Source organism: Camelus bactrianus, chromosome 6 (assembly GCF_048773025.1).
Source record: "Camelus bactrianus isolate YW-2024 breed Bactrian camel chromosome 6, ASM4877302v1, whole genome shotgun sequence".
Taxonomy (NCBI): domain Eukaryota; kingdom Metazoa; phylum Chordata; class Mammalia; order Artiodactyla; family Camelidae; genus Camelus; species Camelus bactrianus.
In genome coordinates, this window is record NC_133544.1 from 75,396,121 (window position 1) to 75,415,912 (window position 19,792).

A 19,792-nucleotide genomic window follows, 5' to 3' on the forward strand; every position below is an offset into this window, starting at 1 on the left:
TCAGTATATTAACATTGATATATAGTATTACTATCAGCTAATCCTCAGGCTCCATTCAGATTTTACCAATTGTCCCAATAATGTCCTTTATAGCAAAAGGATCCAATTGAGAATCATGTGTTGAATTTAAATATCTTTTTAGTTTTCTTCAGCCTGAAACATTTCCACTGGCTTTCTTTGACTTCCATGACATTGACATGTTTAAAGATTACAAACCAGTTATTGTAAGATGTTGCTCGATTTGGACTTTTCTAATGCTTTCTCATTATTAGATTCAGTTTATGCATTTTGGGGCATAAATATCTCAGTAGTAATGCTGTTTTCTTCTCATTGCATCCTGTCAAGTGATACATAACTACAATTTGACCCGTTGCTGATGATACTAACTTTGATTAAGGTGGTATATGCCAATCTTCTCCATTATAAATTTACTCTTTTCCCTGTATAATTAATAAATTCTTTGCGGGGAAGTGCTTTGGGTTATGTGACTACTTATCTTTGTCAAACTTTCAAAGTATTACTCCATTTTTATCAGTATAGGGTTGTGGCTTCTTATTTTATTCAATGAGTTATGATCTGTTACTGTTATTATTTATTTTTATGCTCAATTTGTCTCTGATTTGGCCAGTAGAAATGTCTTCAAGCTGGCTTCTCTGACCTGTAATATATGCCATCATTCTTGGAATACTTCCTTACTTTCTGGCACAACAAGGTGTTACAGGTTCATCTTGCACTTTTTTTTTCTAGGTACTATATTAAGTCATTTCCAAGTAGTCCTAGTTCCTTTTAGTGGAGAATGGTATTTAGAAACCAAGATTTGGGTGTTAGATGTGCTTTTTGCTATTGGGTGTCACTGTTTCCAAGTTCTTTCAGTAGACAGAACTATGGAGTGTGTGTGTACACATACAGATATTTATATCTATATTTATTTTTGTCTATCTATATTGAAAACCATGAGTTCACACTGATCTCTTCAGTTTTATCCAACGCCACACAGAGTTCTGTTTTTCTCTCTTTCCATGTTTGTAAATTCCTTCTCCAACAGTGAGAAAACCTCCCATAATCCTTGATATATTTACTTATTTTATCAATCACCCTATCTCCCAATCTCTTATCTCTGTGGCTTTCCCCTGACCTGAGCAAATGCTGTCCCCAGCTTACCCAGGCTCCCTTACCCCACACTGGCCCTGCCCCATGGTCATCCTCTTCATTATACTCAGTCTCCTTCATCTCACACTGAGCTGCGCTCCCCACAGGTGGACTCCTCCTTACCTTTTGAGTGCTTTGACACTACATATTCCTACACTCCCCTGTGAGGATGCCCTTCTCATCCCACTCAGGATCCCACCCCCTCATTGACCCTCTCCACATTAGTGCCTTGAACATTAGATGTCCTCTTCAGTTTTATGACACATTCTTCTATCACAAGTTTCATTTACTCCTCAACAATATTTTTCTGGTAAGTTTTCTTTGTCTGCAGTTTTTCCCTTTTCCTTTCTTCCTGTATTGTGTTTGTATAGTTCCTATTCTAATCCTTTATTGATAAATAATTTCTGAGTAAAGTAAACTAATTCCTGACCAGCTATTTGTAGACATAACATGAAGAGGACAAGGCTGAATTCTAGGCTAACAGGAATTTCCCCTATAACCCAGATTGTCTGTAAGAACTCTTAGCTCCTATTTCTCCCAGCCACAAAGATAGGCAACAGTTGGGATGTTTATAACATGGCCTATCAGTTCTTCCCCACCGCCTCCTTGTCCACAGAATTCCTTATTCAACCCCATCTTGTCTAATTCTCAGAACCAAAATAGTTCTGGGAGTTTCTACCACCAAGCTATGCTCCTTGTTCTTGCTACAAAATGGACTTTGTCCTCAGAGTGAACTCCTCACCTTGGAGAAGAGTGATTTTCTAGCTTCGTCTCTAAGGTCTTCAGCCATAGGCATTCTCACCACATTTCTTCTCACACTTCTGCATTTCCAGCAATGTGAAACACCAGAAGACCTCTGGGTTGGATCCCCTTGTTCACTGTGGCCTTGCCCTACTGCTGACTTTTAATGACACTCTCTTCTCCATTAAAGACTCCATGTGTGTGGTTTCTTCAACCTGGAATACATACTCTCTCCTTAACCTCACTGATGTGACTACGCAAGTCTTTTAAGAACAGCTTATATATCACTTTCTTGAGGCAACATTTTCTTGCTTTCAAGCTAGACTGAGTTCCCTTGTTATATACTTTCATCGTATCCTTACCTTTTTCATCATAGCCTTTACCATTATTATGGATAAGTCATTACTTTTGTGATTATCTATTTAATGGCTTCGCCTCCCTGAAGTGGAGATTGTGTTTGTCTTGTTCATTGTCTCCCAAACATCTTGTGCCTGGCATGTTGTAGATACTTATTAGATATTTGCTGAATGAATGGATGAATGATCCCAACCTAATATGGTTTCTACTCCCATCTTTGCATTAAACCTCTTTTCCATGATCACCAATGACTTCCTTGTTGCTAAATCCACAAGGTACTTTTTGGTTTCCACCTTGAGTTCTCATCAGTATTCAACAGTTGGCCACTTCCTTTTTAAGACATTGCCTTTTCCTATCATAGCTTCACTATTCTCAGAATCCTTTGATGATCCCTCTTTCTCTTCCTCGTCCCTCAATATTGGATGCTCAGAGCTTAGACCTGAGCTGTGTCTTTTTCATTCTATGCACTCCCCCTAGATTATCTTATTTTATCTGTTTGCTTTAAATACAGTCTACACACCAATGATTTCCAAATTTAGTGTAGACTTTTCAAGCTTAGACTCTCCCAAACCCTTATATCAAACATGCCCTTATATCACTTGGTCATTTCACCTGTATTTCTCACAGGTGTCTCATACTTGGTCTATCCAAAATTTTCTGCCTGATCTTTCACCTAAATCTGCTCCTTCTCCCTTAGCACTGCCCGTATCAGATAATATAATCTCATCCATCCATTAATCATGTCAGAAATCCGGAAGTCAGCCTTTCCAATAACTTCCCCTCAACTCTTATGAGCCAATCCCTTACTAAGTCCCATGGAACCTTCTTCAAAAGTAAATCTTGGATCTATCCACTTCACTCTATCTCCACCTTTACATAAGTCCAAGTTACCATTCTCAGCTGACATGTGCCAGTAACCTTTAACTGGTCCCCTTGCTTCTACTTTTCTGTGTCAGCAGCATTGCCACCACTGCCACCAAGCACCTGTCTCCCCTAGACAGTTCTAGACTAAAATTTCTACTTTCTTAGTTCCTTTTCCTAACCCTTCTTAATCCTTTCTTAAGATTTGCTAATGGCAGGTATATTACTAGTTCCTTAGGGAAGCTCATTAATCTCATCCATTGCATGTGGATTTTACCAGTTTAACTCATTGGTAACTTTTATTTCTGAGGTCTGCAGGAAGCCTTATGGTTTCTTTTTGTTTTTTGTTTGTTTGTTTTTGTTGTGTCTTTCTTTCTTTTGTTGTAAATAACCAAGTTTGAGTAATTGAATAGTTGATGACCAAATGGAGAAATCTGGAAATCAGAATTTTATAACTGTTCTGACCTTTAGAACACTAAAGCCCTGCGGCATACTGATTTTTCTTGTTAGTACACTGTGTAAAATTCCAGACCTGAAGTAACCCAGTATCAGTGATAGGATGTTCCCTGGGCTACAGTCTCCTTTTTTCTAGATGTAACTACAGAAGATACACATCTTGTGATTTAATTTTTCAATTCCAAACAAGTTTTCACAGCAGAATTTTATCGACAACTTGTTGAAGTTGTATTCAGTGGAGAGAGTGCCTAAAAGTGCTGTGCTGTTTGGGAAAGTTAGGCAGAGGCCCAGAGAAGCTGTGCTAAGCAGGTCATCAGCAAAGGCAAAGCCAGCATTTTATCCTTCATTCAGTAAAATGCCTAAAAAAGTTTGTTCCTCACCACTGTGGATGCTGGTCTCTGTGAGGAAATTATGTAGAAATGTCGCAACAAGTTGTTTAAATACTGCAATGACAACTTGCTTTTTTATTTTTAAAATGTCACTTTCTTAAAATCCTCATCAACTCACCTTGTTAACTTTTCTATAAACAGCGCTAGTCTGGAATATATATATATATAAATACCTTTTAAATGTGTCTCCTACCCTTTCAAATCTCTAGGCCTCCAGCCAACAACCTTCAAGACAGTTTCAAAGTGCTATTGCTCAAGAGAAAATATATATGCCACTCCAAGTGCAGCAATTGTGTCATCATTTTAGTGATTTTGCTTTGGTTCTGGTGTTCTGTTTTCTAATTTAAAACTGAAGAAGTGTCTCCTTCAAGTAGTCCTCAGCTCTTAAGCCATTCCTGAGGCTTTCTCCATCTTCAGCTTTACTCATTGGAAAAACATGCTGAGAGACTGTGAGGAAACCCCACAAGGCAAGGAGGGGAAGCTGAGTTTTAAATTCTAGTTAGTCACCTCTCCGAGGCCTGCTCAGGAGCTGAGTGCAGGAACAGCCTGGGGCACCAGACAAGCAAGCCAAACCTTGTAGGAGGTGTCTTAAATCAAAGAACATGACAGACTCTGTAAGTCCCCTGCAAAATCCATCCCATTGCCTCCCCTCTTCCCTTTTGGTCATTATTGGCATTCCAGAGTTTGACCCATGTTCATCATCAAAAAGTATTTTGGGGGCTCCTACACTGTACAAAACATTTTACCAGGTTCTGTTTAAGAAATGAGTCCTTGGCCTAAGTGGGCTTCCAGTGCATTTGGAGAAGGGATGGTTACTGGTGAAAGTATATGTTGTGTCCCATGTGTGGAGCATGCAGAAAGTGCCACACTGAGATATCTTCAAGGGGTGGGGTGCTGGGGAAAGTCTTCTGGAGGAGGTAAGAGGATCTGGTAGAGTGTCTGGGGAAGGAGGAGAGCTGTAGGGAATGAAATCCCTACACTGTCTTCAGAGACTTCAAAGGAGGAAGAGGCCTTTATAGACTTTGGCCTTTCCAGAGGGCAGCTCTCTCCACTTAGAGTAAAACTTCACTGTTTCTTCAAGGGTAAAGAGGCTTGAAGGAAGAATTTGGGCAGAAATCCTGCTCCTAATATAGGAAGCAGAGCTGGTTAAGAGAAAGGGTCTCACAGCTTCTTTACACTGATGCATCAGGCTCATGGGCTGATGCACCCATTCATTCATTCACTTCTGCTGGTACCAGGCATTTTGCTGGATTCTTGGGACAGGGGGCCAACATGGATGCTACATCAGTGCAGCACCTGTTCCCCACGTGTAGACTCTGCCCCACCTGCAGCCTCAGCAATCCCAATGCTAATAGTACAGACTCTCAGACCTCAGCTCAGGCTGGACTTAACTGTATCAAAATCTCAGTGCTGGTCCTGAGAAAGTGCCCCACATTGCGCATTCCCATTCCTCTGCAGCAGAAGTTTGAGAACGCTGGCCTCAGGGCTATTGCCACTGCCTGCTTTCAGAGCAGATATGTCTGCTTGGATGTGAGGCAGACTAAAACAGTGCCCTGCAGATGGACGCAGCAGCCTAACTTCGCCGCCCCTCCTTACCCTTTCTTACCCGCCTCCCCACCCCGTAGGCTTGCCCTAAGGAGAGAGGAGGGCGGCCCCGCCCCTCCACGGTAGCCCCGCCCCGGCTGTCAGGGACTAAGAAGTCCCGCCCCCGGCCGGCGCACGCTGCCTAGTCCAAGCCCGGCCTCCCGCCCCTCACCCCTAACCCTCCGTGGGGCCGCCAAGCAAACCACCTCGCGACCTGCGGACTGCAGCCTCCACCCGAGAGAGAGCGCGACATGGCGGCGGCCAAGGCCGAGAACCTCTCCGTGGTGGTGCACGGACCCGGAGACCTGCGCCTGGTAAAACTGGAATGGGAGTGGGAAGTCTAGCCCGATCCTGCCCTACTTACTTCCAAGCCCAGCCGCGGTCCCAAGCTCGCCAGTTCCAGCATGTTTCGGGCCCCACACTGTGCGCCCTGGCTGCCCAGATCCGAGCCGGTTACCATGTTGGGGGGAGGGGGGCCGGTTGATGGTTTGTGCTAAGATGCTAAGAGCAGAGTCCATGTCGCGTGCCTCCTGGAACCTAGCCCAGTGGCCGGCACGTGGCCAGAGCCCAGGGAGGCCGAAGAATGATTGAAGCCTTCTTTCTTTGCCAGCTGCGGATTCATAGTCCAGCGTCTTGTCATTGCACTTTGCAGAAGAGATACCGGGGAGACTCTCTGACTTAGGACATGCCTTGAACTTCTCTGGGCAGACATTGCAGGGCAGGAAGAGAGGTGAGGGGGTGATGGGCAGAAGGACATTTAAAAGCTGTGGAACCCGTATTTAATCTCTCTTGCTTGGGGCTGATAAAACCTTCTTTGCAAGATTATTATGATTAGGAAAGTACCTGGTACTTACTAGGGACTCAGAAAATGCCAGTTCCTTCCTCCTTTCCTGTCAGCCCAGGCCTCCATCTCTAGGACTCTTGGTGTTCCCCATGCCTGTCTGTACCAGATATCTGGATCTTGATAGTATCTATGTCTCTAAAGCTCTTTTCCTCCTTATCTCCCTTAGTCCACATCTGGTTCACTTTCTAGCCATTTTTCTTTCTGATCCTGCTTCCCTGTCCCTTTAAGAGCATTTTGTATGTGTCTCCTCCACCCCAGACCCTGCCTCTGCTCCCTGGCTCATGGGGCCAACATTCTGGGAGATGCAGAGTCAGCCCTGTGGTTGTGCCAGGGCTCCCTTGACAAAGTCTGTCTCAGATGGGCCTGGGCAGTGGGTATGTCAGATGAGTGCCAGCCATCTCTGCTCTTCTTTAACACTTCCTTCCCCCTCAGAGAGAACATGCACCAGGATCTAGATTGGAGGGATTCAGAGAATTATCCAGATTAGCAGTTTTTGACTATTTGAGAATCCGTGGTCTCTCTCCCCACAAAATGCAAACAGATTGAGTTTGGCAGCAATTTCAGAGAGTTTATGGACTTCCTTTCAGCCCCTTCATAGACCCTCTAGATGTGTGTGGACCCCAGACTAAGAACTCCTGCCTGGAGCCAACTCACCATTTCCTTAGCTGAGGAAAGTGCCATGTCCAAGGTGACAGTCTTCCTTAGTTAACAGCCCAGAAAAGAAGCCAGAGGTTTAGACTTCCATTCCAGTGCTTTCTGTTCCCCTTAGAGCCTCCACCCAAGGTCCTGAATTAAAGTGACACTATTAATGTTTGTTGCCACAAACACCAGATGGTATTATGAAGGAGAGGAAGTGGTACAGCTCTACACAACTTGCAGAGTGATTTCAAACTCACTCCTTCATTCCACAAAGATTTACTAGGTGAAGGTGCCTGCCATGTGCCGAGCAGTGGGCTGGGGGCCCAGGGAGAAGAAGGACACCCCTCTATCCCCAAGCTGCTCTAGAGAGTCAGACAGATGAAGTAAACAATTAAGACTGTGAAGGCTTTGATAGAGGCCACAGAGAGTAAAGGCCTCACAGGGAGCCTTTGCCCAGGGAAGGGGCCTTAGAGGGGATGGATGCTACATGAGCTGGTTCTTGGAGGGTAACTAGAGATCATTCAGGCAAGTGGAAGAGCAAGTGCAAAGATGAGTGAAGTACAAGATTGCAGGTCCTGTTTACTGGCCCTGTAAATAGTGTGATGTATTGAATGCACTGGTGGTAAAGCTGGAGAGGTCCTGCCTCTCCATGTGTTCAGGGACTTCCTTAAGGTCATGTACCTAATAATGACCAGAACTATAATTACAACCCCAGAATCTGTTTTGCCTTAATTCCTAAACTCATTACCCAAGGTAAATTCAGGAGGAGCCCAGGTCTGTTTTAGAGTGGGAAATGGTGGAGTTCATTTACTAGACAAAGGAGAGTAGATCAAAATGATCAGGTTTGAATTTAAGATGTCTCTGGGACAGGACATTACAGTGTCTCTGAGAAATTACCTTGGTTTTAGGCATCTGGAGTGCAGGGATGCTGTCTGGGCTGGAGATATAGATTCAGGAGCTATTTGCTGCTCTACTGAGCAGTACCACACCCCCTCCCCAGGGGGTATTTAGAAATGTATTTGGAGAGGGGGAGGTTAGTTGTCAAAATGACTGGGGGACAGACTGCATTCAGTTTACGGCACCATCCTGCTCAATGGAGAATTGTCCTGCCCAGAGTAGTGCTCTAAGAGGAAATTGTGGATGGATAAGCTTGCGTTGCCTGAGTGGGACATGTGGAGTGAGAAGCAAAGAAGTGGAGGACATTATCCTAGAGAGAGCCCCAACACAGAAAGGGAAGGGGCAGAAAGCTGTCGGCCGAGGAGAGTGACCAGGAAATCTGCTGCCTCAGATACATCTGCAACCCAGTGCAGACCCTCCTGGACCCTTGCCACTCCTTCCCAAGTGCTTTTGTCCCCCAGCACCTCCATAGGGAACCCCCTCAGTAAAGTATCTCTGCCCTTGCACCCCCTCCCTTAAAGCAAATAGGCAAAGTGGTTTGGGGTTGGGGTCAGTGGTTCCAGTAGTAAACCAGAGAGCAACAGGGAAGAACAGTCCTGGGGCAGCTTTGAAGAGGAGCAACCAGCTCTCCTCCCTTTGGGAGAACCAAAATAAAATCGATGTATCCTGGGTGCGGTAGGCTGTGGCCATTTGGGCCACCCAGAGACAGGCTCCCCTGATAAAAATGGTCGGTGCCTCAGAAACTCACGTGAAAGGAGTTGCTTGGGAAAAGGGCCCATTTTTGAAATCTGAAGCAGGAATCTGAAGGGTTCTGAAACAGGAAGTGAGGGCTCAGCTCTTCCCAGTGTTGCTGTCCTGCTTCAGGTAAGGCCAGGGACTAGGCAGCATCCAGGGCAATGGCTCTGCGGGAAAATGTGACTTGGGCCACTTGAAACTTGCCCTCACCTTCCAGGAAGGAAACTTAACACCCAGCCTTCCTCCAGCCTACCTGTGTAAAGCCAGGATTCCCTTTTCTTTCTCTAAGCGGTAGCTGTCAGGAAGGAAAAACTTTTTCCTCATCACAGCAACAGCAAGGGAGGAGCCTTAGCAGCTCCAGTGCTCTGGCCTGCACAGTGGTCTGGACTCTGGGACATTTATGCTGGGTGGTAAATCAGAGAGAGAGAGTGTATGTACACATATACATACTGAGAGACTGGTGGTTTCCTTGTAAGGAGAAAAAAAGAGGGAGAGACTTAAAGCTGTTCACTCCTACACCCTCCTACCCCCATTTTAAATAGATAACATGTGGACTTTAAAGGATCAAGGGGAGAGATGACCAAGCAAGAGACAAACAACTTATCAGCAAACAGTGTCAACTTGCTGAGGTCCTCTTCAAATGGAAACAGTAATGAGGTCACAAGCCAGGTTGGGGCCAGAGTGGGGTTTAGCCTCAGCTCTGCTGCTTCTGATTGTGTGACTTGCCAAATTACTTTCTGCTTCAATTTCCAGTCTGTATAATGGGGGTGGTAGTAGTACTCACCTCTGTGTTGTGTGAAGATTGGATCGTGTTGGGGGGGAAGAAATTTCCTCAACCCTTCTAGGTTCTTCTGGCTGGTCTAAGAATTAAATTAACATAAGACAGATTAACAGGACAAAATCAAACAAAATTTTAATAACATGTGTACATGGGAGACACCAGGAAAACTGAAAAACTTGCCAAAATGGCCAAAGGCCTCACCTTGAATGCCATCCTCAGCTAAAGAGAAAGAGGATGTTGAGGGTGGGGAGTCAGTTATGGGAGGTTGCCAGAAAAGCCACAGAAAAAAGGGTAGGGTTGTTAAACAGATTTAAGTCCTTGCGTTCATGAATAAGTTTCTAGAGATTTGGTCATCCTCCTTTTCCTGGTACAGTGAGGGAGACACCCTTATAAATGGATTTCCCTTACAAATGTAAGTGTTGCTTACAAAAAGGTTTTCAGAGATTTTCCCAAGTCTGCTATTTCTTTAAAAATAACCAGCTTAAAATAATTAATATGCCCTAGAGACATATCTTGGGTTGGCAAATTCTGCTCCCCTACACAATTCTCTGAATTACTAGTTCATGGAGTTGGGATATAAAATTAGTTTTTCTCTGCAGAAGTTATTTGAGGGAGTAGAGGTGAGGGTGGAAGGCTTTGGTCTTTTAATGCTCTAGGTTTCACTTGAATAGTAAGGGAAATGAAGGAAATGAACATGTTGAGTGCTTGCTACGTTGCAGGCATATGCTGGGTGCTTTAATACTGTGCTTCACAAACTATCTGAGATTTTATTTTTATTCCCAATAAGGCATGGACCAAAATATTTGTATACTGCATTTGGACATTGCAGCAATGTCAAAATGCTGTAAACATTTCTAAATGCTTCGATCAATTTCTGTGCATATTGCATCACCGATCAGCAACAGTCCATTGACCATACTGAGAGCACGTTATCTCCCTTATTCCTGATAGCCAGCTCAACCAGATTTCAGGCGTTAAGTGTTGGACATGGAGAAGAACAGGCATAACACAGCCCCCACGTCCAGGGAGGTGGACACCACGGAGGGGATGTAGTCAGATTTTTGTTTTATGACTAGCTGTATGAGGAGAGAACATGTTAAAGGCAAAAATAACCACTTCAGAATGATGGGTTGATGTTGTTTAATTATAAAAGGCAGAGAAAACAGTGAGTCAGTATCGAGTTTAAACATTAATCAGAGTACTTTGAAGGTATTTCTTGAGTTTTTGCTCTGTGAGGAAATGTATTATACGTGATGTCAAAAGAATTGCTTTGAATCTGTAATAATATTTTAAAAGTAAGATAATTCCATATTTGTAATACAACACATTCAGAATGTCCCCTCCTTCCATATACACTTTACTGTGAAGATTTTTGGGTGAGGAGGAGGAGGGAATTGTAGAAAGAGGGGATGTGAACACACAGCAACCTGAATGGTCCTGGGCGTCAGGTCCCTCTCCCTGGTTAGCTTTGCTACCAGCAGGCAGACCTATCTGCTTATAGGATTAAATTAAAAGATCCTGATAGGTTATAAGGAGAAGATGGATTAAACCAGGAGATTACTGTGAATGAGGAAATGCTGGCTACTTAACCCTTTAATACCTGAGTTAGACTTAGTAGAGGCAGCCAAGACTGAAAATAGAATCTAAAACTCCTTCCAAAAAAGGGAAAACCAAGTAGTAGTAAATAAACCAAAGAAATACTTCCTTTCTCTTTTATCTTAATTATGTTTCAACAATAAAACAGAACCCAAACCAGATAAACAATAGGAATTAAATCCAGCAAATACTGCCATCTCTGCCAACTGCCTTGGAAGGCCAGTGCCTTTGTCTACAAAAGGCCAAGAAGTACAAAGCTAACATTTTCCCCTAAAAGCAGGAGAAGCAGTAAACAATATCACAAATAGGATTTTAACATTTTATGTAATAAGTCCTAGTACTATTAATAAACATGGTAAAAGTAACTTTGTTCTGGGGGAAAAACCTAGAATTATGGATAAGTGTAGGGGAAATTTCTTTTAAAATTGCATGACAGAGAAATTAAGGAGGAGAAATACATACTCATATATACAGTATTGACGTCCACTTGATAAATCTTTTAGTGTGGCTATTAAAGCTGGCAGTTTTCCCCAAACCACATTTACCCAAAGAACATTAATTACTGAGGAAAAATATGGTCAGGTTTTGTGAAGTGATATTCAGCTCAATATTTTTTTTAAATAAAAATGTTCTGTTACATAGACCTGAACCCAGTGAGCACTTAATCAATCCAACCAAGCATCTAACCAAGCTCAGTTTCCATATTTTTGCTTAAAATAAAGAACCATCTAACAGGTTCATATATAGTTATATTTATTAGACACTTTGAATTAGGAAATTTTTTTAACTTTATTTATCACAGCTGAGAATTAAATAAGCCTGTAACCATCCTATATGGATTCAATTCTAGGTGCTAGGGAAGCACAAAGGAGAGGAAGGTTGCTAAGGATAGGGAAGACTTTTGCTGGAGTTGACTGTTTCTCTCTATGTTCATGATTCATGTTCATGAGTCTCTGTCCCTGACCCACATCTGAGCACCAGTCCCAGGAATACTGCTGCCTATTTAACAGCCCCACCTGGATGCCCCAGATACTGCAGTCCCCACACACCCAAACCTAAATCTCCTCAAATTCCCACAGGAATTAGGAAATCATTGCAGATGTCTCCCCCTAACTTCCCACCTCCTATGGATCTTGAAGAAAGAGAGGGATGGGCCAGTGAAGAAATGGCCCCAGGAGGTGAGCGAGTGAGTACAAGGTGATTTGGGAATTGCAGGAAGCTTGCAGGGAGGCAGGCAGCCTGCAACATGAGGGGTTTAGGATTTTTTGCAGGGCCACTGGGCACTTTAAATGAATTTGCATTTTAAAAAGGTTGTTATCAGCAGAAGGCGGCTGGTTGGAACCAGAGAGCCTGGGCTGGAGGCTGGAGACCAGCTCAGTGAACCTTGGGAGAGTGTCCAGTTCTTCTACTTTGATCCCAGTTTGCAGGACCAACACAGCTAGAACAAAGTCTCTTACTTGGTGAAATGGGAAACCTTTGGATTGTCCTCCCACCCTCAAAACACCCTTCAAGCCCTCACGGGATTGGGGAAAATTGAGGATGGAGGGAAGCAAAAGTAGGATCGCCTGCTCTGCTCTCCTTGAGGGTACAGGGCAGCCAGCCAGCAGGTTAACAGAAGACCTGGCAGGCAGAGCAGGTGGCAAAGGTGGGCTCCAAGGGCCTGGGAAAAGACTGGCCACTTTCTCCCAGCCCTGTCTGCTGTCCCTTACTCTAAGGCAGGAGGCACTGCTTTTACACCCTTTCCCTCAACTGACAGAATCAAGCCGAAAAACACTGCTGGAATCTTACTTCAGTTTTCTTCTAAATTCCAGTCTTTAAAGGAGAAGTTTAGTTCTCTTGATATTGACATGAAAACAAGGGAAATACAACTTCTCTCCCAAACAACTTTTTAAAACTTTATCCTTTTCAAAAGGAAAAGGACAAGATTGTCCTGAGCTGGTTCAACCATACTCTGAGCTAATTATACAGAAAGAACTTTGACTTTATTTATTTTGTAATGAGAGCTAACTTGTTTACTATGAGTCGGGCACTCTCTTTTATAATTATCTTCACTACATAGAGGAGGAAATTGAAGGCACAAAGAGGTTATGTAACTGCCCTGAGGTCACACAGGTCCTGGCGAGGACCCTGGGTTTCAACACGGACAGGCGATTCCAAAGTCTGAGTTCTCCACCACTGCACCACTCAGATTGGCTGGAGGAGGGAAAGGCATCTTCTAATTTCTCTTCACGTTGAGTCCATTGGCTGTGATCCAGGCAAGACGTACTGAGGGTGTAAACTCAGATGTGCAGGTGGAGGTAGCGGAAAGGGGGGCAATAGAATATATTTAGGAACTATCTATTTAAACTAGTTTAAGAAAATATATTTAGGAAAAGTAAGATAACATTTTTAGAGGGAGGCACCTGAGATGATTCCACGTTCCCATGAAGAGGTCTTCCAAAGTATTACCGTGATTTATTTGGGGTGGTGGGGAGAAGACCTGAAGAAGACAGAAGGGAGACTGACTTAAAGTGAAAAATGCTGCAAAACTTACATAACTACAGTAAAGAACAATTACTCAACTTCTCTTTATCCCCTTATTACTATCACTCACAGAAAGATAAGAAATTCTGCACTGGAAACCTTGAATATGCCTGATTACAAAACCTTTGAGAATGAAGAAAGGGGCCATGGGGATAAAAGCAAAAGATGGAGATCTCAGAGGACTAAGAAATTTTGATACATGAGAAATAGTATAAAAGAAAGAATATGACTGCCGAAATCTGAGACAGAAAAGGAGATTAAGTAAACAGGATTGTAGCCAACATAATACCAAGGAGCCACAAATGAAAAGCAAAGGTTTTTTAAGTAACCATGCTGTAATCACTTTCTAAAACATTGTGAGCTCCTCAACCTGCGCTTAGAATAATATTTACTTAATATTTAAGGACTGATGTTAACATGGTCTTATGCTTAGGTGGCATGTCTCCTGCAGAGAAGGGAGACAGGAGCCAAACTGGGCTGTAAGGGTGATTAGAATCAGCAAGAAAGAGAATGGGAAAGGAAAGTTGGTTTTCAGGGAGCGTGGTGTTTAAGTCCTTTGTAATGTGTGTTCTGATACAAAGGAAAAACCAGATTGTTGGCACAGCACCCCCTAGTGTCAAAGAGAGACACTGCGGCTTTGCCCACGTGGTAAGGCCGAAGTTGATCAGCTCTGTTAAGACCAGTAAACATTTATAGTAGTAATGTCTAGTGACCCAGAGCCAACTTGTTGTCTCCAACTGTTGCTTTGAGTTTGAATCTTAACACCTTTCCACCCTAAATGGGCCGTTCAGACCTGGCCTGATTGGAGCCAAGGATATGAAAAGTATGCTGTGGAATTTTCTCTCAGTGCCTGGAAGTTGCCTACCAGTGCCTTTAGCAGGCAGGAGGTAGGGGAGAGTGCTGCTCCATGTTTGAAATAAAGGCCTTACTTAGTCTTTAGTTTCGATTTAACCTGCAATTTTAAATTCCACACAGTATAACAGAAACGAAACTTTACACATCAGTCCCTGATATTGTATAATGGCAGATGTGGGACCAGCAACTTTGAGAAGGGTTTTGGTGACAGCCAGCTATCCTGAGTTGCCCATTTCTAGACGGATTCGCTCCCTCCCTCCCTCCTTTCTTTCCTTCCTCTCTTCCTCCCAAATGTAGCCAGTTTAAGTTACTAAGAGACAAAAAAGCTGCCCTGAGCCTCTTTTCTCCACATCATGCTGCTTTGGGTGCAGCTCCATCATTTATTACCTTAGTGTTACCATGGGCAGATTGCTAAATCTCCCCATTCCTGCCACATCATATGGAAAAATGGGATATTAGAAGGCACTACATAGGGTGACGATGAACCAAGGTTATGTAAGGACGGCACTTAGCACAGGACCTGACAAGAAGCTGATGTTAGCTAATCGGCATTGCATTATCCCTTTGACCTTTGTTTCACTGAAGACAGGGAGTTCAAATTAGCCTTGAGCTGCTACACAGAAAGGGCTAGTAATCTCAGATGAGCGAGATGAGCAAGAGCCTCAGACTTTCTGTGGAAGTACAATTATGTGGAGTGGTTACTTAACAAGTACAAGCCTCTCAGGGCACTGTACCTTGGTGCCCAAGAGATTGAAGGCATGGTTTTAAGCATGGGGGTTCTTATCTTGTTAGCAAAATAATCCTAGTGGTGTTTATTGCTACCCATACAAGCATCTAGGGGAAGCTTTCTGAGGGGGTTGCTTTGAACAATGCTTCCTCCCATAGTACTCTGCGTGGGGCCCAGCTCCAACTTTCTCGTAACCTGATTGACTGCTCTGTACATCATCCCTGAAGGGAAAAAGGCATTTCCACTTTAAGGGTGCAGTGGGATTCAGCAAGGCAGGCTTGGTTGTCAAGACACACCTGGGTTTAGGCCTCGTTTATCCACTCTGTGGCCATATGACCTTGACCAAGTTATTTAACTTCCCAGTCTCAGGTTCTCACCTGCAAATGATGGGCCACGTGCCATGATGTGTGTAAATGTAAAGCCCCAGTAGACTGTCTGGCACACAGTAGGTGCAGTGAACACTTTATATCCCTTCTCCCTCTTCTTAGCTGCCTTCAAAGAATTAATAAAATGAACATTTGGATTTATCTGCTCTCTGTCCTTCCTCCTTGTCACCAGGAATTTCCTAGCCAGTTGGCATTGGGGACAAAAACCCACCGATCATCATCATCATCATCATCATCATCATCATCATCATCATCATCATCATTGTCATCATAAATAGCTGTGAACACTAGATTGCTTTTTAACCCATGAGAGTGGCCAAAATGCAGGTCCTGTGTGCTCCCAAGGGACCTCTAAAGCTCCACATGGGAGGTTTTGGAAGACAGTACCAACTATTGGTCTGTGTGCGGATGTGAAAATGAAGCACACACACTTTCTCCAACCTGTTTAGAGACGGAAGGTCTCATATGCAACTGCTAGAAACACTGTCATTGTTTCCTTGTACCAAACAAATCTGTTTCTAAGAATATATTTTCCACATTCCATATTAGAGACCCTGAAAAATCCTTTCTGCCTGAGAGTGCATGTAGTATACTTTTTCTAGGTCCACAGTAAATTGCACTGGTGGGTGGGATGAGGTCTGTAGTTAGAGTCAGCAGTATTCATTGTAGCCCCTTGAGTCTCAGCCTGTGTTAATTCTAAGAAATATTTGAATGAAGCTTTAATTTTAAAAAAATTCAGAATGTTGATAAGGTAAAGTTATTATGCATACTGAATAATTTTTCTATTTTGTTTCCTTTAGGAGAACTATCCTATCCCTGAACCAGGCCCGAATGGTAGGTACTTGGAACTTAATATTTTATTGTACATTGCTCCCTTAGCCCTCTTTTCCTACTGTTTATTACTTTTACTTCCATTAAAAACTATGCTTTTGTTAGGTTTTTAACCTAGTCCATTGTCTACAGCATGACCAGATAGATCCAACCTGGCTGCTACATGAAATAAAAGAAACAGTGATGGAACCAGAGGAATGATAATATCAGACTACTGACTTGTCCCAAAGAGTTTTTGACATAAAATGTCTTCAATTTATGGACCAAAAGCAGAATTGTTCCTCTTTTAACCTAATGGCTGGGTTAGATTACTCTATCCTGTATAAGCTGCTATTTGGGTGGTTAAATCATGTCCTAACCCTAACTCAACCTTTGAAAAGGAGTAAGTCTATAGATCTTAATCTTTTAGTTGCAAAGGGGGAACATCACTCCAGGATGACCAGACCTTCTATCTAGTAGGGGTGGGAGGGGCTGCATGGGGCCCTACCCTGCTGTCCTAATCAACCAGGAGCAAAGAGTGGGTGAGCATACAGGGGCGGGGTTCCTGCCACCTTTGTTCCACCGAGTTGAACTGACATGCATGTTTCCTGGGGTGGTGTCTGTATCTGGGGAGGTCATGCTACCCTGTTGGCTGTGGCAGATCCCAGCTGACACTGTTCCAATCCTTCCATTCCTGGAATCCCACAGCAGGACCCTGAAGTGAGACTAGGGCAAGGGGCAGAGTGTCAATAGGTAATTTATCCACACCCAGCTTTCTGTCCTTGATGAGTTGGATGTAAGCTTCCCCACCTTGCCCCACCTAACCGCAGAACTGTAGATTCTGTGTGAACATCAGGTTGAAAGTAGCTTTCCTGGAACCTCAAGAGCTTTGCTACTCAAAGGTCAGTTGGGTTACTAATTTATGGTGATAAGAATACAGACAATAGCTGTTTCTATCAGTGTTTAGCAAGTAATATATATTTAGGGATTAAATATTTTTACCAAGATATGTTCAGAGAAGTAAAAGAGGCACCTCACTATGTTCTGAAAACTTGGTATGGATTCCAGAGGTGGGGAAAAAAAGTGGGGGGAGGGTGCTGTTTTGGACCCAAAGGATCCTGTACTATTTCTCTGAAGCAGCATTCTGTTCTCACTTTCTTGTCTCTTGCTGCCTGTGAATTGGAAGGGGAAACGATCATAAATTTCAACTAGAGTTCTAGCAAGTCAAATAAAATCTCTTATTATAAATTGGTAACTTTGAGAGAGGAAACTCTGAGATAATTTTCCTAACTCAAATGACTTTGATTTCAAAATTCACCCTGCCATTTCTTACTCTGTTCACCAAAACAAAGGAAGTTCTACAGAGCCACTCCTGGTGGGTCACCCATGGTTTGTGGCAAGGGCAGAGTATGTAAGACAGCTGACTACAGAGCAGAGCTTTGGGTCTCTTTGTCTTTCTGAGGTAGAGTTTTTTTCTCAGCGAGATATTGGTAACATGGTGAACTCAGACTAGACTAGTAATCCTTTAAAACTTATTTCAGCAAAGGGGCTCAGTAGCATCATTATTTTGAACTTGGAAAACTGACAACAACAATACCACCAAATCTCTCTATATTCAAACCTGTGAAGGAGAAATGCCGGTTAAAATCTTTTGATGGTTTAAATTAAATCTGTGCTTTTGAACAAAACAATGGGCATGAAGAACTCAGCCTGATAGCACACAAAGTATTGCCAATCCCAGATTGTGCCAGCCTCTCTCATGGATAGATAAGAATCAGGCATAGCATATTGTCTGGAAATAGTTATCTCCTAGAAGAGTTTTTTTCTTTTAGGTGGTTGATGCACTTCTTCCTACTAATAATATCTTACTTATGCGTTATGTTAGTCAGAGTTCTCCAGAGAAACAGAACTGAGAGAGAGGTTTATTATTTATGTTTAATTATATGTAAATTTATTATATATGTATATAGAGAGAAGGTGAGGTTATTTTAGGGAATTGATTCATGTGATTGTGGGTGCTGGTTAGTCTGAAATTTGTAGGGCTAACCAGCAGGCTGAAAATTCATGTAAGTCAGTCTTGAAGACAATTCCCTCTCCTTCAGGAAACCTAAGACTTCTCTTTTAAGGCCTTCAACTGACTGGATGAGGCTTATCCACTTGTGGAGAGGGTAGTCTGCTTTACTCATTCTACTAGTTTAAATGTTTGTTTTATTGAGGTACAGTTGACATATAACACTGTATTAGCTTCAGGTTTACAACATAATGCTTTTACATTTGTATATGTTGTGAGGTGATCACCACAATAAGTCTAGTTATAAGGTGTTTTTTCTTGTGATGAGAACTTTTAAGATCTATTCTCTTCACAGCTTTCAAATATACAACACAGTATTATTAACTATAGTCACCATGCTGTACATTCCATCCCCAAGACTTATTTTATAACTGGAAGTTTGTACCCTTTAACCCTCTTCACCCATTATACTCCACTCACTCTCTACTCCCTGCCTCTGACAACCACCAATCCATTCTCTGTATCTATGAGCTTGCTAGGGTTTTGTTTTGTGTTTTGGTTTTAGATTACACATACAACTGAGATCATATGGTATTTGTCTTTCTCTGTCTGACTTATTTCACTTAGCATAATGCCCTCAAGGTCCATCCATGTTGTTGCAAATGGCAGGATTTCCTTTTTTACAGCTGAGTAATATTCTATGGCATGTATATGTGTGTGTGTGTGTGTGTGTGTGTGTATAATCACATTTCCTTTGTCCATTTATCCATCAATGGATTGTTAGATTGTTTCCATATCTTGACTACCGTAAATAATGCTGTAGTGAACGTGGAGGTGCTTAAATGTTAATCACATTTAAAAAATACCTTCACAGCAACATTGTAGCATTTGACAAATCAACTGAGCACCATAGCCAAACCAAGCCGATGCATAGAATTAACCCTCATATGCAGTTATTTTGCCCTGTAGAAGTTTTCTTGCCTTGCAAGACTTAATCATGGTTACTGTTTAGCTTGTTTTCCTCTGTGGTCTAAATTTTGTACTTGGTCTTTGAAACCAAGCCCTCTCCTTTGCCCAGAAGAAAAATGCCAGGGTGTCTCAGAGGGTAGAGGGGTTGTTCCTTCCCTCACTTTTTTTATTCTTCCTTTTTCTTTTATCAGAGGTGCTGCTGAAGATGCATTCTGTTGGAATCTGTGGCTCAGATGTCCACTACTGGCAGCATGGTCGAATTGGACATTTTGTTGTGAAAAAGCCAATGGTGCTGGGACATGAAGCTTCAGGAACAGTCGTAAAAGTGGGATCATTGGTCAAGCACCTACAACCAGGTCAGCAAAGCCCTTCAGCTAATAGATTTGTTTATCCATTCAACACACAGTAGTGTTTTATTCCTTTTGATTCAATGCTAAATGGGATTATCTTCTTAATCTCTTTCTGACAGTTCATTGTTAGTG

At 42.8% G+C, this 19,792-nt stretch overlaps 1 protein-coding gene and 1 long non-coding RNA gene across 4 annotated transcripts in view; one reads left to right on the top strand and one right to left on the bottom strand.

The window, feature by feature from the left end:
* Window positions 1-6,034, bottom strand: part of LOC123619682 (uncharacterized) — a 35,471-nt gene extending 29,437 nt beyond the window's left edge. The window contains exon 1 of the long non-coding RNA XR_006728336.2: window positions 5,902-6,034. This is a non-coding gene — a long non-coding RNA (uncharacterized LOC123619682). The remainder of the gene's footprint in view (window positions 1-5,901) is intronic.
* SORD (sorbitol dehydrogenase) overlaps window positions 5,658-19,792 on the top strand; it is a 35,761-nt gene continuing 21,626 nt past the window's right edge. Inside the window, exons 1-3 of one of the 3 annotated variants that reach the window (XM_045524169.2) lie at window positions 5,658-5,851; window positions 16,321-16,354; window positions 19,502-19,666. In XM_045524169.2, coding sequence (XP_045380125.1) covers window positions 5,789-5,851; window positions 16,321-16,354; window positions 19,502-19,666 — 262 coding nt within the window. In that variant the 5' untranslated portion in view covers window positions 5,658-5,788. Of the gene's footprint in view, window positions 5,852-6,147; window positions 6,268-16,320; window positions 16,355-19,501; window positions 19,667-19,792 lie in introns of those variants that run through there. The other 2 variants (XM_010965255.3, XM_045524170.2) reach the window with 2 other exon arrangements.